The following is a 15,619-nucleotide window of genomic DNA, read 5'->3' as shown; positions in this document are numbered from 1 at the left end:
AGGACGCACCCGCACACGCAGTAGCCTGCTGCAGCGCGTTGCTGCACGCCCAAGACAGGGTCAGGGTCAAGTGAGCCGGGTATGGGCTTGAAGCTCAGGCTGGGCAGCAGCCACCGCAGCGTGGCCAGTGCACCGATGCGCCGAAACCCGGTGGCTGATGCTCCAGTCCCACAGCCGCGTCGTGTAGCGGACTCGACCGCCACCGCCATCAGTGCGCTTTCCCACTGCTGGGAGCCATCTGGCTCATGCGAAGCGGCCCACTCCTTGATTGCGAGGCACAGCCAATGGTCATAGTAGTTATCCCCTCGCACGCTGCTAAAGAAGCCAGTGGTCCGCCAATAGTCAGAATCTCGCAGCGCCTCATCGACGGCCTTGAGCAGCGCCACCTGCTCATCGAGCCGCCGAATCCGCATGCGCTCCTCATAATAGCTTGTCACCGTGAGCTTGGCCACGTCACGCCGCCGCTGCGACCGCTCGCGCTCCCTCTCCATTCGCTCCTTGGCGGCCTTGACTGCCTGCGGCCCTACCACGGGGAAGCCTTGTGTGGTGATGGTGGGTGGGGCGGGGAGGGATGGGAGGCAAAGCCACCCCCGGCATGCCTGCTTCAGGAACCATCTGGCTGGAGGTGGTGCCGGCAGCTCCAGCAGCGGCGCTCTGTGTAGTCGCCGAACCAATGCTCGCACTTGCCATCATCGCCGTGATCGCTCGCGCATCCCTCTTGCGCTCGGCGTCTTCGCTCTTGGTCCGCCTCGACATCTTGCGCCTGGTGTCGCGAGCAATACCATACATGCCCATGGCGAGCTCGTACGCCTGCTGGTCGCCACCTTCCGGCGGCGGCTTTGGCCTCTTGAGCCGTGGCGGGCCAGCGTGCACACGGTCGCTATGTGTCACGGCAGGTGTCGCTGCGGCCTTGCGCTGGCGCTTCAGGGAGGCAGATGGCTCCTTCTCCGCCGCCCGCAGCAGCCGTGCATGCTGCTGCTTTCGATCGCGCCACTGGTCCCGCCGGCTGCTCCCGCTGTCGCCGCTGTCGGGGGGGAGCCGGCGTTCGGTCCATTTGGCGAGCCAGCGATTCTGCTCGGCATGCCATTTTTTGTCGGTCTCGTAGTTGACTGAGTGGGGGGGCGGTCCCGCCTCCACGGCTGCTCGAATCTCGTCCGGGTTCAGCCGTCGCTTGGCCATTGGGCGGAGCTGGTGGTGCAAACGACCGAATCGGTGGGACGGTCGGAAACTGGTGGCGGTGGGACTTATAGGGTTAGAAGAAGTCCCCTTACTCGAGTATCAAAATTCCTCTCTCTCTCGAGAAAAGGGAGGGGGTTGTGTTCTCTAGGCCCCTAAGGGCCAAGGGCCCTACGCGCGGCGTGAGAGCTCGGAAGCGAGCTTTGCACGGCGATCGAGGATGGCGCGGAAAATGGGAAATTTCATCAAATTCACGCATCATCGGGGACGCACGAGTTCGCTGCCGTGGCCCGAAACAGCCACGTTCAGTGTCGCTGCATCACACCTCCCAGCAACTCTCGGGGTGGGTTCGCTTGCGCACGAGCTTGACCGGAGCAATAGAATCGGGCAAGATGCCGGTCCTCGCCGACCAAGTGTACGCGCTCGGCGAGTCACTCTACGAGCTCATATATTCAGAGGCGCAGTGCGACGATCCCGCCAAGGTCACTGGCATGCTGCTGCAGCTCGACGCGGACGCGGTGCGCTCTCTCATCGCCTCTCCCGAGCGCCGCTCCACGATGGTTGCCGAGGCGGTAGCAGTGCTCAAGGCAGCAACAGCTTCGCACGACAACCCATCCTCGGACTGCTATCGCAGCAGCCATGTGCCGATCCCGCACTCGAGCAGCCAGAGCAGCAGCCGAAGCCACGGAGAGCGCGCGCACGAGAACATTTGCCGCGGAGCCAAAGGCGGCAGCCGCAGCCGCAGCCGCAGCCGCAGCCGCAGCCGCAGCGCAAGCCCGCTCACGCGCGATGGGGCCAGGGATCCTCCAAGCCCAAGCGCGAGCAGCGCAGCGGCTCCGACGAAGCGACTCCACGTCGGTGGCCTCACCTCAGCTGCGTTGACCGAGCATGAGCGGCTACACCCTCAGCCCACGAGGGCGCCGGCGAGGGCGCGTTCGCGGCCGGCGCAGGGTTGTATAAGTCGTGCGGCAGCTTGTGTCTCAATCTCTCCGCTCCGCTCTGAGCCCGAGCAGCCTTCTTCGCCCCTGGAGCCCTCCCACCAGGCCCCGCCTCCTCCCCGGGAGAGGCCCGAGGGCCTCACCGTGTCACCTGCCCCCGCACATGGGGGCGCCTCCACCTCTGCTCCGGGGGTGATTCAGCTCGAGGCGGCCCCGGCTGAAGGCGGAGAGACGGTGTCTGACACCGCGGTGGCCGCTCGTGCGGCGAGGTGTGGCTCGCAAGCCCCTGCAAACGGCTCCTCGACTGGCGCGCTTGCGAGCGGCCCCCTTCCCTTGCGCGAGGCGTTGCGGCGTGCGCAGGGCCTGGAGCGAGAGGTGAGGCGCGAGGTGGAGAGGTACGCCCTTGGCGAGGATAACCTCAAGAGGCTCGTGGAGGAGCGGGGAGGCACCTTTCGCGCCGCAGTGGCGCGCGCAGTCGTTGACAAGATCGCAGAGTTCATCCTGGTGGCCAAGAGGAGGCGTCGCGACAAGAGCTACGCGCTGCGCGCGACGGCGGAGGTCTCGGCCAAGGAGGCGTGCGCCAACCTGGAGACGCTGCGCAAGAACTTGCGCAAGCAGGCCGAGGGGAGGCGCTGGAAGTAGTAGGGTACTGGAACACCGGAGCCACACGACACGCTCAAACGTCCTCTCCAGCGGCACGGACCCACGGCCTTGGCAGACGGTAGTAGAACTTGTGTAGAATAGCCACACAGAGAGAGAGAGAGAGAGAGAGCACAGATAGGCGCGCGGGTAAGTCTCTCATTATACAAGACAAAGTGTATATCGAATGCCAGGACGAAAAACTTAAAGACACATATATGTGTGCGCGAGGCCGCCGAGGGCCGATCGAGGCCTTGCAACAAAAAGCTCACGCATACGTGCGGGAGGGGGGGGGGGGTATCGTAACAGCAACGTTTATTTTATTCATAGATTAGGCCGCCTCTGGACTACACTGATTCTACAGACTACACCCCCACGCGCGGCCTAAGCCGCAGAGCGTGAGAGAAACTCCACAATCCGAACGGAGAGAAAATTCGGCACCCCCCCCCCCCCCCCCGGCGCTCACGGCGCCGCAACGAGCGACATCTGGAGCGAGACGGTCATCGCCGCGCTGCGGCCAGCGGCCTAGCCGGCGGCAAGACTGCGAGGGGGGCCGCGCGAGTAAGATGCACAACGTGAGCAAAGTGATCCGCATCGCCGAAGTCCACCGCGTTACACTGTGGGGAGCATCGATGCCTACAGAACACGTGCTTGTTTGTCAGGGCGTGTCGGTGAGTACGGCATCCGAGCGTCTGATACGGTGTATTCGCGCCCTCTCATCGCGCGCCACGGCGAAAGTAGATGCGCGTTAGGACGAGGGCAAGATCGACCCCCCTCCCGGCCCGTCGCGGCTGGTGTCGGAGGCGGGGCGTGCGCCGAGCGTCGCTCGCACAGCGAGGCACGGGCCTAGGAGAGGAAGAATGATCACGTATCAATACAGATGCAACAATTCAACAATGATGTGATCGCGGGCCTAGTCGGCCGAGCGCTGCGGCGCCGGTCACATTTTGGAGAATGCGTGCAGCTTCGGCCGCCTCGGCGTCCGCTTGCTGCCGAGCGAGCCATCGCTTCTCGAGGGGCGAGTTCTCGAGGGGCGAGTCGGCGGCGGGGCCCCTCGATGCGATGCGGACGAGGTCCTCGATCCGCTCGCGCGTCTGGAAGGAGGTTGCGAGAGGGCCGGACGCCATGCGCTCGCCGCTCACGGGGGAGACGGGGTCGGCGCCCAGGACGGCGCTCCGTCCGATCCACTCGCTGATTGCGGAGCGCTCATAGACGTGGCCGTCGCAGGCGACGACAGGGTCCGTCGGCAGCTCCAGGGAGATGTTGCACAAAGGTCGGAGGAGGCACTCTGGCGCGCGGGCCTCGAGGAGGCGGGCCTCGAGGAGGCGGCTTCGCTGCAACCGCCCTGCCGCTTCGTATCCCGCCGCGACGGTCTTGGGCGACAGCTTCTTGAAGATGCCCTTGTCGGGCGTCACCGCCGCGCGGGCGGGAGCGAGGCGGACCGGACGGGGTGCAAGCGGACTGCTGCGGCTCGCGGCACGCACGCGCAAACGCTGCAGCGGACTGACCGAGCGGGAGCCGGCTGCACTGGCGCGAAAGGCAGCGTCGTCCGGCGGCGTCTGCGCCCGGGGGCGCGGTGGTGAGGTTGGGGGGGGCTGACGGCGCATCGCCCGCTCACCGCGCGGGAACAGTCAGTCCGTGCTTCTCCAAGCCGACAATCACGGCGCCGTTCACTCGCGGAGCGCGTGAACAAGCGCTTGGGCCGGGGTTGACTCGAGAATAGGTCTATCTCGGCGTCCGGTGTTTTTGTGTGAACAAGCGGGAAAGGGCACCCCAGCTAAATAACAACGGGGAGCCGCATCATGGGCGCAGCATAACCGTCCGAACCGTATCATTCAAGAGGAGAGAGTGCGTAGTACGAGAGCCCAACCGTGTCCCCGAACTCGAAGCGCGTGCCGGCCACGCGAGAGACTAGGAATATGTACCGTACACAGCCGTGCACCTGCGCTGGCCGCCACCGGCACCTTGAGGCGCTGCTGCGGCGGCTTTAGCTGCGGCTCCGGCCGCGATCCCGGCTGCGGCTGCGACTGCGGCTCTCATCCTCCGGCCGGCTGCTGCGCCTACAGTGAGAGCGGTCTCGGGTCGGCGAGACGGAGAGGCTTCCCGTAGCGCCGACTGCGCGGCGCGCCTCTTCTTCTTCGAGTGGCGCCTGCGACTGCGACTCCGGCTGCGGCTGCGGCTCGGCTCGTCCGCCTTGGCATCGTCCTCCTTGTGGTCGCGCTTCCGGTGCTTCTTGCGCCGCTTCTTCTTGCCGCGCGCCTCCTCCTCCTCGGCGGCGCCATCGGCGGCGCCATCGTCCTCAGCCGCATCGGCGTCGGCCTCTCCGCCTCCGCCGCCACCCGCCCCCTCTCCGCCGCCGAGCCTCGCCACCGTGAGCTCGTGCGCCGCGGCCACCGCCTCGTGCAGCAGCTCCGCCGCGCGGGGCGGAGGCGGAGCCGCGTCCGCATGCGCGTCCGAAGTCTTCTCGCCGTTGCCGTTGCCGCCGCCTCCCTCCTCGCCCGCCCCGTCCCGGCGCTCCTCCGCCTCCTCCCACGCGGCGAGCTTTGCGACAAAATCAGGCAGCGAGTCCGCGGCGCAGAGGGTCGAGCAGCGCCCCGCGAGCTCGGAGGCGCGGGCGAGGTGCGCCGGGTACGCCTGCCGCAGCTTGGCGACGAACCCGTCGAAGACCGCCCCAGGGTGGTGAGGCTCCTCGGACAGCTTGGACTGCTTCGCCTCGGCGAGCTCGCGGCACCGCTCCTTGAGCTGGCGGTACCGCTCGTCCTCCTTGACCTGCTCACAGCTGCAGCCGTGAAGAGACGCTGCTCACACCTCCGCGGCACCACCCGTCCTCCACCCGACCTCGTCCGGTGCCTCGCGCCACCGGCACGCGCGCCGCAGCAGCCCGCGCTTCTGGAGCGACGAGAGGTGCTGCTCGAACCCGTGCCTCGCCCTGCTCGCAGCAACCTCCGCCGCCTCGAGCGCGCGCGCCGCTGCAAACGCCGCAAACGCCGCGCGCCGCTCCGGCTCGGCGAGCGCCTAATGAATCTCGTAGCCCATCGCTCTGCGGGTGCTCTCGGGCGCGACTCTCGGCTCGGCGACCCTCTCAGCGACGCGTGGGCGCCTTGCAGCGCGGGTCGGCGAGGACGCCCTCGCGCGACCGGACGTCCGACCACGCCTCGTCCCCGGCCAGGCCGAGCCCCGCGAGCAGCTCGTGGAAAGACGCCTACGCGACGGCCGCCGGCAGGGCTCCGAGGAGGCTCCGAGGAGGCTCCTCGCTCCGCCAGCTCGGCGACAGCACGCCTCGCGCTGTTTGAGCAGCGCCTTGCCTCGCGCGGCGAGCTCCTCCTCCACCTCGTCCCACGCCTCGTCGCGCTCCTGCCGCTCGAGGGCGCGCCAGCGCGGGTCGTCGCCGTACAGCGTGCGCGCGGCGGAGAAGGAGGGGCGAGGCCCGAGCTCGTCGCTGGCGCGCAGCATCTCGGCGAAGGCGCGCCTCGCCTCGCGCCGCGCCTCCTTGCGCTCGCGCCTCAGCCGCTGGCGCAGCTCCGAGTCGGCGGAGCCCATCTCGTGCTGCCACTCGCCGAAGAGCGCCCTCCGCTGCGCCATGCTCTTGACTGCGCCTGTGCACGGCGAGAGGCGTGAAGGGCGCTGCTCGCGGCCCGCTGCGCCGTGCTCTCGGCTGCGCCGTAGCGGCGGTCGACGACGAGCTGCGGCAGCACCGCCTCCCACTCGAGCGAGGAGACCTGCTCACGGCGGGACGCGTGACGAGGCGCTGCCCGCACCTCACAGCGCCGCCGCCCGCTCGATGCCTTGCGGTGGTCCGCCTCGACGGCGGCGCGCAGCTTCTCGGTCAGCAGCGCGGTGAAGGCGGCGGCGGGGTCGTCGACCTCCGCGAGCGAGAGCGGGGCCTGCTGCTCCGCCTGCGGGGCCAGCTCCCACCTTCTCTATCTTCTCTTCTCGTCTCGTCTCTTCTGCTCCGCCTCCCCTCTTCTCTCCTCTCCTCTTCTCTTCCTACCTCCTCTATCTTCTCGTCTCGTCTCTTCTGCTGCCCGCGCCTGCGGAGCCAGCTCCGACACACGCGCGGCGCTGGTGAAGGTCGACGTCGCCGCGCGCTCGTCCGCCTACTCTCGGCGGATCTCGGCGGGTCTCGGGGGGATCTCGGCTGATCTCGGGTAGGAACTTCCGTGCCGCTCGTCCGCCTCCTTCTGCCGCTGCCTCCGCCGCGCCCGCTTGGACGGCCCTCGCGCCTCCGCCTCCGCCTCCAGCGCCGCCGCAGCCTCTGCATCCGCCGCCGCCGCCGCCGCATTCGCCGCCGCCGCCGCCGCATCCGCCGCCGCCGCCGCCTCCTCCTCGTCGGCGGTCGGTGCGTCGGGCAGCTGACTCTCCGGCGCGGACGCCGCCGCCCTCGCAGCAGCTTCCTCCTCCTCCTCCTCCGCCGCCGCCGCCCCCTCGCCCGCCGCCGTCTCGCCTCCGCCGTTGGCTCCAGAGCCGTCCGCCCCCGCCCCCTCCTCCGTCTCGCCAGCCCCGCTAGCGGCGGCGGCAGCGGCGGCCGTTCCGCTGTCCTCCGTGGAAGCCCCCGGAGCCGCGCCCTCCCGCCCCCGCCGCTCCGCCTCGGCGCGGGCCTGGCGTTGTGGACGCACTGGGGTCATGGAGTGGGGCAAGGACTGGGGGTTGGATGCACTGGGGCCATGGGCACACGGAGCAGAGGGCGGGGGGGGACAGGCAGGGCGGGGGGCGAGACAGCCAAGCACGTGTCCTCTCGAGCGGAGGGGTGGGGTGGTCGGAGGGGGTGGGGTGCTCGGAGGGGGTGGGGTGGTCGGAGGGGTGGGGTACTCCGCATACGGAAGCCTCGCACCTCAGCGTCCGCCTTTGCTCCGACGGAGAAGAAATCGTCCTCCGGCGGGGCGTGCGACCCGTCCCTCCCCTTTTGCCGCGCCAGCTTGGTCAGCCTCGTCGCGAGCTTCGCCTCTGCCGCAGAGAACTCGTCGGGGACCTGGTGAGACACCGACGGCGCGTGAGCAGACACCTCCCGACCTCTTGACGCCGGGGCCTGACCCGAGACACGAGACTCAAGACTCGGTGCGCAATCTCGGCGCGATCTCGGCGCGATCTCCGGCTCCTCTCGGCGCTCCTCCCACTGCGAGACACCCGTAGCCGGCTGCGTGTAGTACAGCCGCCCGTCGGCGCTCTTGTACTGCGCCCACCCGCCCAGCTCGCGAGCCGGCCGCGCCTATGGGAAAGTGCAGGGAAAGCTCAGGGGCGGTGCAGGGAAGGCCCAGCTCGCGAGAGAGCCGCGCCCCGGCCGCGGCGCCGCCGGCAGCCGCTGCGCCGCCGCCAGCTGCTGGCCGCACCTGCAGGACGGCTCCGAGAAGGGTCAGGGAGGCATCCAGCAGGCGGCCGCCTCTTTCTAGCCGCAACCCGCACCCACGCGCTCTCGCCCGTCCGCCGGTTGACAAAGTAAGGCCGGCCGGAGCTGTCCGCAGCCTCGGTCCACTCGTCCGCGAGCGGCGGAGCAACCGTCGCGGCCGCCGCCTGCGCCTGCGCCTGCGCCTGCGCCTGCGCCTGCGCCTGCGCCTGCGCCTGCGCCTGCGCCTGCGCCTGCGCCTGCGCCTGCGCCTGCGCCTGCGCCTGCGCCTGCGCCTGCGCCTGCGCCTGCGCCTGCGCCTGCGCCGCCGCCTGCGCGTGCGCCGCCGCCTGCGCCTGCGCCTGCGCCTGCGCCCGCGCTTGGGCTTGCGCCTGCACCTGCGCCGCCTGCATTGCCTGCGCCGCCTGCGCCGCCTGCGCCTGCGCCGCCTGCTGCGCCTTCAGCTGCGCAACCTGCTGCGCCTGCGCCGCGTGCACCGCCGCCAGAGCCGCCGGATCTAGCTGGGCGCGCGGCATGACGCCCGCAGCCGTGGCCGCCGCGCGTGCCGCAGCAGCTTGTGTCGCAAGATTCTGAATGTGCGCGTGCATGGCCATCTGCTGCTGGTACATCATGAGCACCATCGGGTTTGGCACCGGCGCCGGCAGTCCAGCCGGCATTGGCCTCGGCATCAGCCCTGGCATCTGCATTAGGCCCGGCATAGGCAGTGGCGAGAGGCCCGGTCTGGGTGGCGTCGACGCGAGACCCAGCGGAGGAGGAGCCGCCGGAAGACTGGGCGGAGCCACCGGCGGCGCGCCGGGCACATCTGCCGGCTGATTAGCTTCAACCGGAGGCGCTCCGAAACCCATGTCCGGTGTTTGCGTGCTCGAGCGAGAGCAGCGTCCTGTCGCGAGCACGACAAAGATTTTTTTCGAGGTTAGCCTATGAACAAACGCAAGGCAGACATCGCATATCGCTCTCATTTTTTTTCTCGGGGGGATTATTAAAACCTCTAGAAGTGCTGGACGTGCGCCGTTTTTCATTCCTCTCCAGCGGTCTGCTTTCTTTTTCTTAGGCTGGCGCACCTCTAGCCACACAACTAGCGAAGCCCACAGAGTGGGAGAAGTCTCCCAACCTCGTGGATGGATGCCGGATCACACAAGTCACACAAGCCTGACAGCCTCTGCAAGAGCACTGCGCCTCAGCGGGCTCATACTAGCACCCACCTCGCGAGCCGTTTCTTATCTTGGAGCACTTGGAGTACCTTTCCCCCTTTTTTTTAGCAATACCAAACAACTCTAACACTCACACGTAATTTGGGGCCTGGAGCCCTGTTCTTTGTTGCTTTTTTTTCACGCCCGGGACGGTCTGTTACACACAACATCATGCATGGCTGTAGCCTGAGCAAGGTGAACGCGCTTCAGCATCGCGACGCGCCTCTGTGCGAGCTGACAGGGCGTCGAGCCAGCGTAGCACTGGCGGTGACCAACAACGCGGCCGATGGCCGCCCGTTAACGCTCTACTTTGAGGACCATGACACCGCGACCAACGCGTGGACCGGGAGCCTGTGCCGCTACGTGGACCAGCTCGCGTTCATCATGGTGCCTGCAAAGAGCGTGGGCTCCGCCGTCGAGCGCGAGGAGCGCACCCGTGCGGTCAGGGAGTGCAAGGCCTCGCTGTCCGCCCTCTGCGCTGACGATGCAATGCAGCACCTGGCAGAGGGGTCGCCTCTGCTTGCCGTGCCCGCAGCGCAGTTTGCGGTGAAGCTCGCCGACGCCATCCACGGAGAGGGGTCTCTCGAGGCAGTCCCGGCACGGCTGTGCCTCTCTGATGCGTATGTCGCCGCAAAGTACCCCCAGCTGGCGGAGGACACCCTGACAGCAGCGAACTGGGCTCTCCTGGCCCGTGCTCGCGCCTCAAACGCGCTACGATCGCGGCTTCGACGCTCGTTTGGCAAGCTCTACGCCTCACAAGGGAGGTACGACGAGGCTCTGCGCCAGCTTGCCGACGATATCTACCACTGCTCCCTCGAGGAGGGGCCGGAGCACCTCAGTGCGGTCGGTGGATACTTTGAGCTCGCCAACGTCTTCTCGTTGCTCAAACGAGGCGACGCGGCGGGCGCGTTGGACGACAAAGTTGTAGACTGCTGGAACAAATACCTGCTGCCAGGCATGGGGCGCTCGGTCCCGGCGCTATCTGCTTCGCAAGCTGCGCAGGGTGTCGAGATGCTTCGAGCGGCGCTCAAGCGGCGCGAGGCGACTGGCGGCACGCATGTCGGGGCGGGGGAGGCACACTACGTCCTCGCGCTCTTGCTCCAGCACTGCGGCGACCGCAAGCCTGCTAAAGGGCATGTCCGCACCGCGTGCCAAATCTACGAGAGCACGCTGGGCGCCAACCACCCGAGAACGGCCGAGGTGCAGGAGGCTCGCACGCGGATCGAGGAGTCGTGCCAGGCATGAGCGAACGGACTCGCGTGTTTAGTCTTTGACTCTCTGCAAAACATTTGTAGGGATTCGTGACAGAAAGGGGCTGCTAGCTCTACCGCTGGAGCTAGTGGCCCGGCGTGGCCATGGGCGCGCGGCCTCTGTCGCGCGGGGCGGCCTGCACGCGAGAGAGAAAAGGTTCAGTACGTTGGCAAGTCCCACGACGAGGCGCCTGTCTGCTGGTTGTAGTAGTAGGTCTGACCAGACGCCGGATCCTGGACCGTCGTCCAGCCGGGAGGCAGCCCGCCGCCGGCGCCCTGCGGCTGAGCGGTCCCGCTGTTGTAGCTGCCGAACTCTTCCGCCCAACCGGACCGCTCAAACTTGTAGACGGCGCTCTCCGGATCCGTGTAGTCCAAGCTCACCTTGTGGCCGTTCGTCAGGGCCACCGACTCGCCGGGCTGCATCCAGGTCCACGGCTCGTACGGGGACGTTCGCCAGCCGGTCGGCTGCTGGCCCTGCGCATACACGTAGATGCACGAGCCGTCTTCGGCAGCGTGGACGATGCACTGGTCGGGGGCGATGTTCATCTTCTGGCCCTCGAACTCCACCATGTCGTACCGGCCAAGGGCTTGCTGGTGGCCGCGGTCGACGTAATAGTCGGTCTTCAACATCCCAGAAGCGCCATCCCTGGGAAAGACATGCCAGATCATGTTGACGGCGGAGCGCGGTGCCGCATTTGGCCTGCGCATCGCGCTGCTCCTCGTGCCGCCCATCCACGACATGCTGGCCGCCGCACTCACGAGAAGCGCACTCATGGCGGTCGAAGCAGCTCTCGGCCGGAGGTCGCCCAGCTTCTTCCTCGGCTATAAAAGAATTCGCACGAAATCCCTTTGTGGCGGCGTGCCGTCTAAGTGGTGCCCGCCCACACATCTCTAGCACACATGAGAGAGAGATTGAGAGAGAGATTCTCCCAGTAAGCTAAAAGTACGTACGCACATGAGTACGAGTACCTCTCTGTCCCGCTCTCGTGAATGTGGCCAACGAACTCGACCGTCCACCCCTGGTGTCGCACTCTCGAGGTCGCACTTGGATACCAGTGGATGCTGCGGCGGGCATTGCTCGGCGGCGGCGGCCTGGCGATCGCACTCGGCATTCTCCACAGGCTCTCTATCACCCAGTCCAACCAACCGCGTTGCCTCTGCGGTGTAGGCGGCCGGCGGCGCCTTGGCGAGTGCGTGGATCAATGATGAGCTTGATTCGCTGCGGCTGTTTGGTGGGGGCGGAGAGAAACCTCTGGCGGTGAAGAAGCGCGTGGTTCTCCTCGGAACAGGCTGGGCGGGCCTCTCCTTTGTGCGCAAGCTGGACATGGCCAAGTACGATCTCACCATCGTGAGCCCGCGGCCGTATTTTTTCTACACGCCGCTGCTCACCGGCTCGGTGACGGGGACTGTGCACTTCCACAACATCCTTGAACCCATCCGCTCCTTCTGCACGAGAGCGGGTGCAGCCGACGCCACTTACGTCAAGGCCAGCTGCGAAGGCGTCGATCTCAAAAAGTGAGGCAAGAAGCACCAGCGTAGCGGTCGCCCAAAGCCAAGCGCTCACCGATGGAGTGGTGCCGCCCCGCCTCAGGAAATTGGTCAAGTGCAAAGTCCCGGGTGGGCGTACTCTGTAGAAGTCAAGCGCCGCTTTCGCATTCTTAGACTCGCAGGTGTGGGCCACTTCCGGTTTCCTGCGTCCGCCTCCATAGTATTCGTACACTATCAAACTGTTAGCCTAATAATGTATCTAATTATTAGCAGCGAGGCACCTAATGATGTTATTATTAAGCTATTATTAGCATTAGCTTATTTGCAGCACTAGCTTAACTATATTACTCTTGTGGGAGGTGGCTACCTTGACGTGCCGTACGACGAGCTCGTCGTCTCGCTGCAACAGCTGGGACGTCGGGTGAACGCTCTCTTGCTACTTGCAGTTCGGTCCGTGCATATATCGTACACGTACTGCACAAGTGACAAGATGCTCTCACATATTGTTCTCACATATTCGATATTGTATCATTCACGTTTTCGTTTATCATTTTTGCTTTTGCAGCTGCTTCTTGCGCCGCAGGGGACCTTTTGCTTTTTTTTGGGTTGTAACGCCGGTGCGCGGGCTTTTGTTTTACGTATTACGATAACACGAAACACCTTCTCATCTGCGCCGGCCTGTGACGCTGGCAGTCAGTCCAGTGCGGCGCTAAACTCTGAGACTGCATTGTGAGCCTCCCGCCTTCTCTGCGCCGCGCCGTCAGCCGTGCTCCGCTGCTCCTTCAGGGCGCGCTGCGCTCCGCCCGCTCCGCTACCCTGCTTGCCTCCGCCCCCCTTGGCCTTGCCACCACCGCTGTACGCTGCGAGCTGATGCAGGTGCGACGGCTTGCGCCGCTTGGCAGCGGCGCTTGGCGCCACCTGCCGCCGCTTGGCCTGCTGCCTCGAGATGAGCGAGGGCGTCTCTTGCAGCGCAAAAGACTTTGCGAGGTGGCCGAGGTGGAGCTGCGAGACGTGCAGCACCCTCTTCTCCGCCTTGGAGTGCGCAGAGTAGGCGCGCAGGAAGGACTGGTACGCGCCGGCCGCGAGGCCGTGCAGCAGCGGCTCCGTGGCCACGGTCGACTCGAGCTGCTTCTGGAGGGCGAGCTCCGTCATGTAGACGTCGCGCGACGTGGCGTTGCGGCCGCACAGCGCCTGCTGGACCGACGCGAACTTGAGCTCGTCGAGCGAGACGCCGGCGCCCTGCAGCAGCTCAAGGTAGCCCCGCTCGCTCGGCTGGAGGAAGAGGAGGGCGCGGCCCTGCTGGCCGAGCCGCGCCGTGCGGCCGACACGGTGGACGTACTCGGAGTGGTCCTGCGGCGGGTCGTACTGCACCACCCAGTGGACGCCATCCAGATTGAGCCCGCGCGCCGCGATGTCGGTGCAAAGCAGCACGCCTGCGGGGCGGCTCCGAGCAAGGGTCAGGGGAGGTTGAGAGAAGAAGGTACGCGACGTCGGCGCGGCAGCGCGCCGCTCGGCAGCGCGCGGAATCGCCTGAAGACGTCCAGTCTCTCCGCCTGTGGGACATGTCGCGGACATGTCGCGGACGTCTCGGACACGTCATGGGCTCCGCCCTGCGCTGCCCCGCCTGCTGCAGCTGGCCGTGCAGCCGCAGCACAGTCGTGCCGACCAGCTGAGACACGCATCCAAGGCCGAGGCGCAGCCCCGAATCATCCCCCGGCCCGCCGCCGCCGCCGCCGCCGCCGCCGCCGCCGTTGAGAACGCCGTCCAGCACGGTGGACGCCGCGCGCCGCTCCGCCATGCGTGCCGAGGCCTCCAGCGCCTCGTCGCCCTCCGAACACCCCTCCACCCCGGCCCACCCGTCCCCCTCCGCCGCCTCGCCTTCACGGCCGTCCCCTCCCTGGCCGTCCCCTCCTTGGCCCGCCGAACCCGCCGCGGTGGCGGGCGCCGCCGCCGCGTGACCCGCCGCTGCCCGCGCCTCGCTGACGGAGGGCCAGCTGCGCGCCCGGCGGAGCAGCTCGTAGGTGAAGTCGACGCCGTCGCACGACGAGCAAAACACGATCGCCTTGGCGTGCCCCCGCCCGCCCTTCGCCGCCCGTCCGCCCTCGCCCTCGCCGCAGCGCGAGCGTAGAAAGGCAAAGAGCGCCGTGAGCCGCGCCTTTGGCGGAACCACCACAAAGGACTGGCGCAGCTGCGCCGGCGCCGCCAGCAGCTCCGACGCCGCCGCGCCGCCCGCCGCCGCGCCCCCCGCGCCCGCGCCGGCGGCGGGCCCATCTGCAGGCGCGCCCGGCAGCAAGGCGGCGGGCTGGGCGGCGTCAAAAGCCGGGCTGGCGGAGAGGTCGAGCGTGAGGGGCTCGCGGAGCGCCGCCGCGGCGAAGGCGGACAGCTTGGCGGGCAGCGTTGCGGAGAGGCAGAGCACCTGGAGCCCATCGCCGCCGGCGGAGGCGCGCTGCGCGCTCGCCCGCTCGGCGATGGTTGCGAGCGTCGTTTGCAGCGTGCCAGCGAAGCCCATCTGGAGCAGCCGGTCGGCCTATGGGGGGAGGATCCGGGGGGCGGGGGTGCGGGTGTGGAGGGCTCAGCCTGCCAGCCAGCCGGGAGGTGCGGTCGCTCGCCTCGTCCAGGACCACCGCGCAGCAGCTGGAGACGTCGAAGGCGGCGGTGGAGGAGAGGTGGTCGTGCAGCCGGCCGGGGGTGCTGACGACGAGCGCGGTCCCCTTGCGCAGCCGCGCCTGTGAATCCGTCATTGGCTCGTCATGCGTTCACTCATGCCTCCCCCACCTCGCTCCAGCCGCGCCTTTTCGCTCTTTCGGCTCTCGCCGCCCATCACGGAGCCAGTCACCAGCCACGGGAAGGGGCGCGTGAGGCCCTGCAGCGCCTCGAGGCTCTGCACCGCGAGCTCGCGCGTCGGGACGAGCACGAGGCCAAAGGTGCCTATCCTCTCGGGCCACCCCGCTCGTGTCGGGTGCTCTCGGGTGAACCCGCGCCTCGGCGCGAGCACGAGGGCAAGAGGCGCGCCTGCGGACCGCGTGACTACGGCCGGGCCGAGCGCGAGGAGCCTCTGCACCAGCGGGACGCCGTACGCGTACGTCTTGCCCGAGCCTACAGGGAGGCGGCGAGCAGGGTGCAGGCACGGCTCGATGCCACCGTGCGCGTTCGTCCAGCCGCCTCGCGCCAGTGGGAGACCGGACGACCAAGTCGCCGCCCGAGAGCGCGAGAGGGATGGTGCGGCGCTGGACGGGCGTCATGCTGTCGAGGCCGAGCCGCTGGAGCTGCCGCTGGAGGTACGGGTCCAGCGGAAGCTCGCCGAAGGAGTGCGCCGTCAGCGCTCCCGCCGGAGGCGTCGCCGAGAGCGGCAGCGCGTGCGGCAGCGGCATCGCCTTGGAGGGGTCCCGCTTGTCGACTGCGAGCAGCGTATCGTTGGCGCGGTCGTCCTGCGCCTGGCGGCGCTTCGGGATGTGCTTGGGCGGCTGCGGAGCGCTGCTGACGCCACTGACTCTCCCGCCGCCACCGCCGCCGCCTCCCGAGACCGTCGACGCGGTTTGAGGCGGCGGGCTGGTCGCGGCCGGCCTGGGCGCGGCGAGCCTGGCTTTCGGGGCCCTG

General features: G+C 67.8%; 7 protein-coding genes across 7 annotated transcripts; 3 read left to right on the top strand and 4 right to left on the bottom strand.

Moving 5' to 3' along the window:
- Positions 1–1,568: 1,568 nt before the first annotated feature.
- Positions 1,569–2,756, top strand: EMIHUDRAFT_199996 (hypothetical protein; the record flags this gene model as incomplete). Its single annotated transcript, XM_005791884.1, has 3 exons — positions 1,569–1,817; positions 1,976–2,034; positions 2,243–2,756. 3 exons carry the CDS (start codon positions 1,569–1,571, stop codon positions 2,754–2,756), a joined length of 822 nt encoding a protein of 273 aa, XP_005791941.1.
- Positions 2,757–3,643: 887 nt separating this feature from the next.
- EMIHUDRAFT_97718 (hypothetical protein) lies at positions 3,644–8,792 on the bottom strand (the record flags this gene model as incomplete). The annotated part of the gene is made up of 11 exons (XM_005791883.1): positions 3,644–4,312; positions 4,818–5,522; positions 5,562–5,768; positions 5,896–5,955; positions 6,084–6,349; positions 6,517–6,649; positions 6,831–6,850; positions 6,910–7,351; positions 7,585–7,722; positions 7,876–7,959; positions 8,154–8,792. The coding sequence occupies 11 exons, from the start codon at positions 8,790–8,792 to the stop codon at positions 3,644–3,646; spliced, it is 3,363 nt and encodes a 1,120-aa protein (XP_005791940.1).
- A 145-nt stretch (positions 8,793–8,937) lies between these two features.
- Positions 8,938–10,529, top strand: EMIHUDRAFT_199994 (hypothetical protein; the record flags this gene model as incomplete). The annotated part of the gene is made up of 2 exons (XM_005791882.1): positions 8,938–9,006; positions 9,480–10,529. 2 exons carry the CDS (start codon positions 8,938–8,940, stop codon positions 10,527–10,529), a joined length of 1,119 nt encoding a protein of 372 aa, XP_005791939.1.
- Positions 10,530–10,693: 164 nt separating this feature from the next.
- EMIHUDRAFT_199993 (hypothetical protein) lies at positions 10,694–11,308 on the bottom strand (the record flags this gene model as incomplete). Its single annotated transcript, XM_005791881.1, has 1 exon — positions 10,694–11,308. The coding sequence occupies one exon, from the start codon at positions 11,306–11,308 to the stop codon at positions 10,694–10,696; it is 615 nt and encodes a 204-aa protein (XP_005791938.1).
- Positions 11,309–11,593: 285 nt separating this feature from the next.
- Positions 11,594–12,053, top strand: EMIHUDRAFT_97716 (NADH dehydrogenase; the record flags this gene model as incomplete). The annotated part of the gene is made up of 2 exons (XM_005791880.1): positions 11,594–11,696; positions 11,824–12,053. 2 exons carry the CDS (start codon positions 11,594–11,596, stop codon positions 12,051–12,053), a joined length of 333 nt encoding a protein of 110 aa, XP_005791937.1.
- Positions 12,054–12,949: 896 nt separating this feature from the next.
- EMIHUDRAFT_55447 (hypothetical protein) lies at positions 12,950–13,453 on the bottom strand (the record flags this gene model as incomplete). The annotated part of the gene is made up of 1 exon (XM_005791879.1): positions 12,950–13,453. A coding segment is annotated over one exon (504 nt), but the record flags the coding sequence as incomplete, so codon positions are not given.
- A 1,306-nt stretch (positions 13,454–14,759) lies between these two features.
- On the bottom strand, positions 14,760–15,119 carry EMIHUDRAFT_62657 (hypothetical protein; the record flags this gene model as incomplete). Its single annotated transcript, XM_005791878.1, has 2 exons — positions 14,760–14,957; positions 15,054–15,119. Coding segments are annotated over 2 exons (264 nt in total), but the record flags the coding sequence as incomplete, so codon positions are not given.
- Between the last annotated feature and the right edge of the window lie 500 nt (positions 15,120–15,619).

This window comes from Emiliania huxleyi, assembly GCF_000372725.1.
Source record: "Emiliania huxleyi CCMP1516 unplaced genomic scaffold EMIHUscaffold_11, whole genome shotgun sequence".
Taxonomy (NCBI): Eukaryota; Haptophyta; order Isochrysidales; family Noelaerhabdaceae; genus Emiliania; species Emiliania huxleyi.
This window is presented reverse-complemented; position numbering and strand designations above follow the sequence as displayed.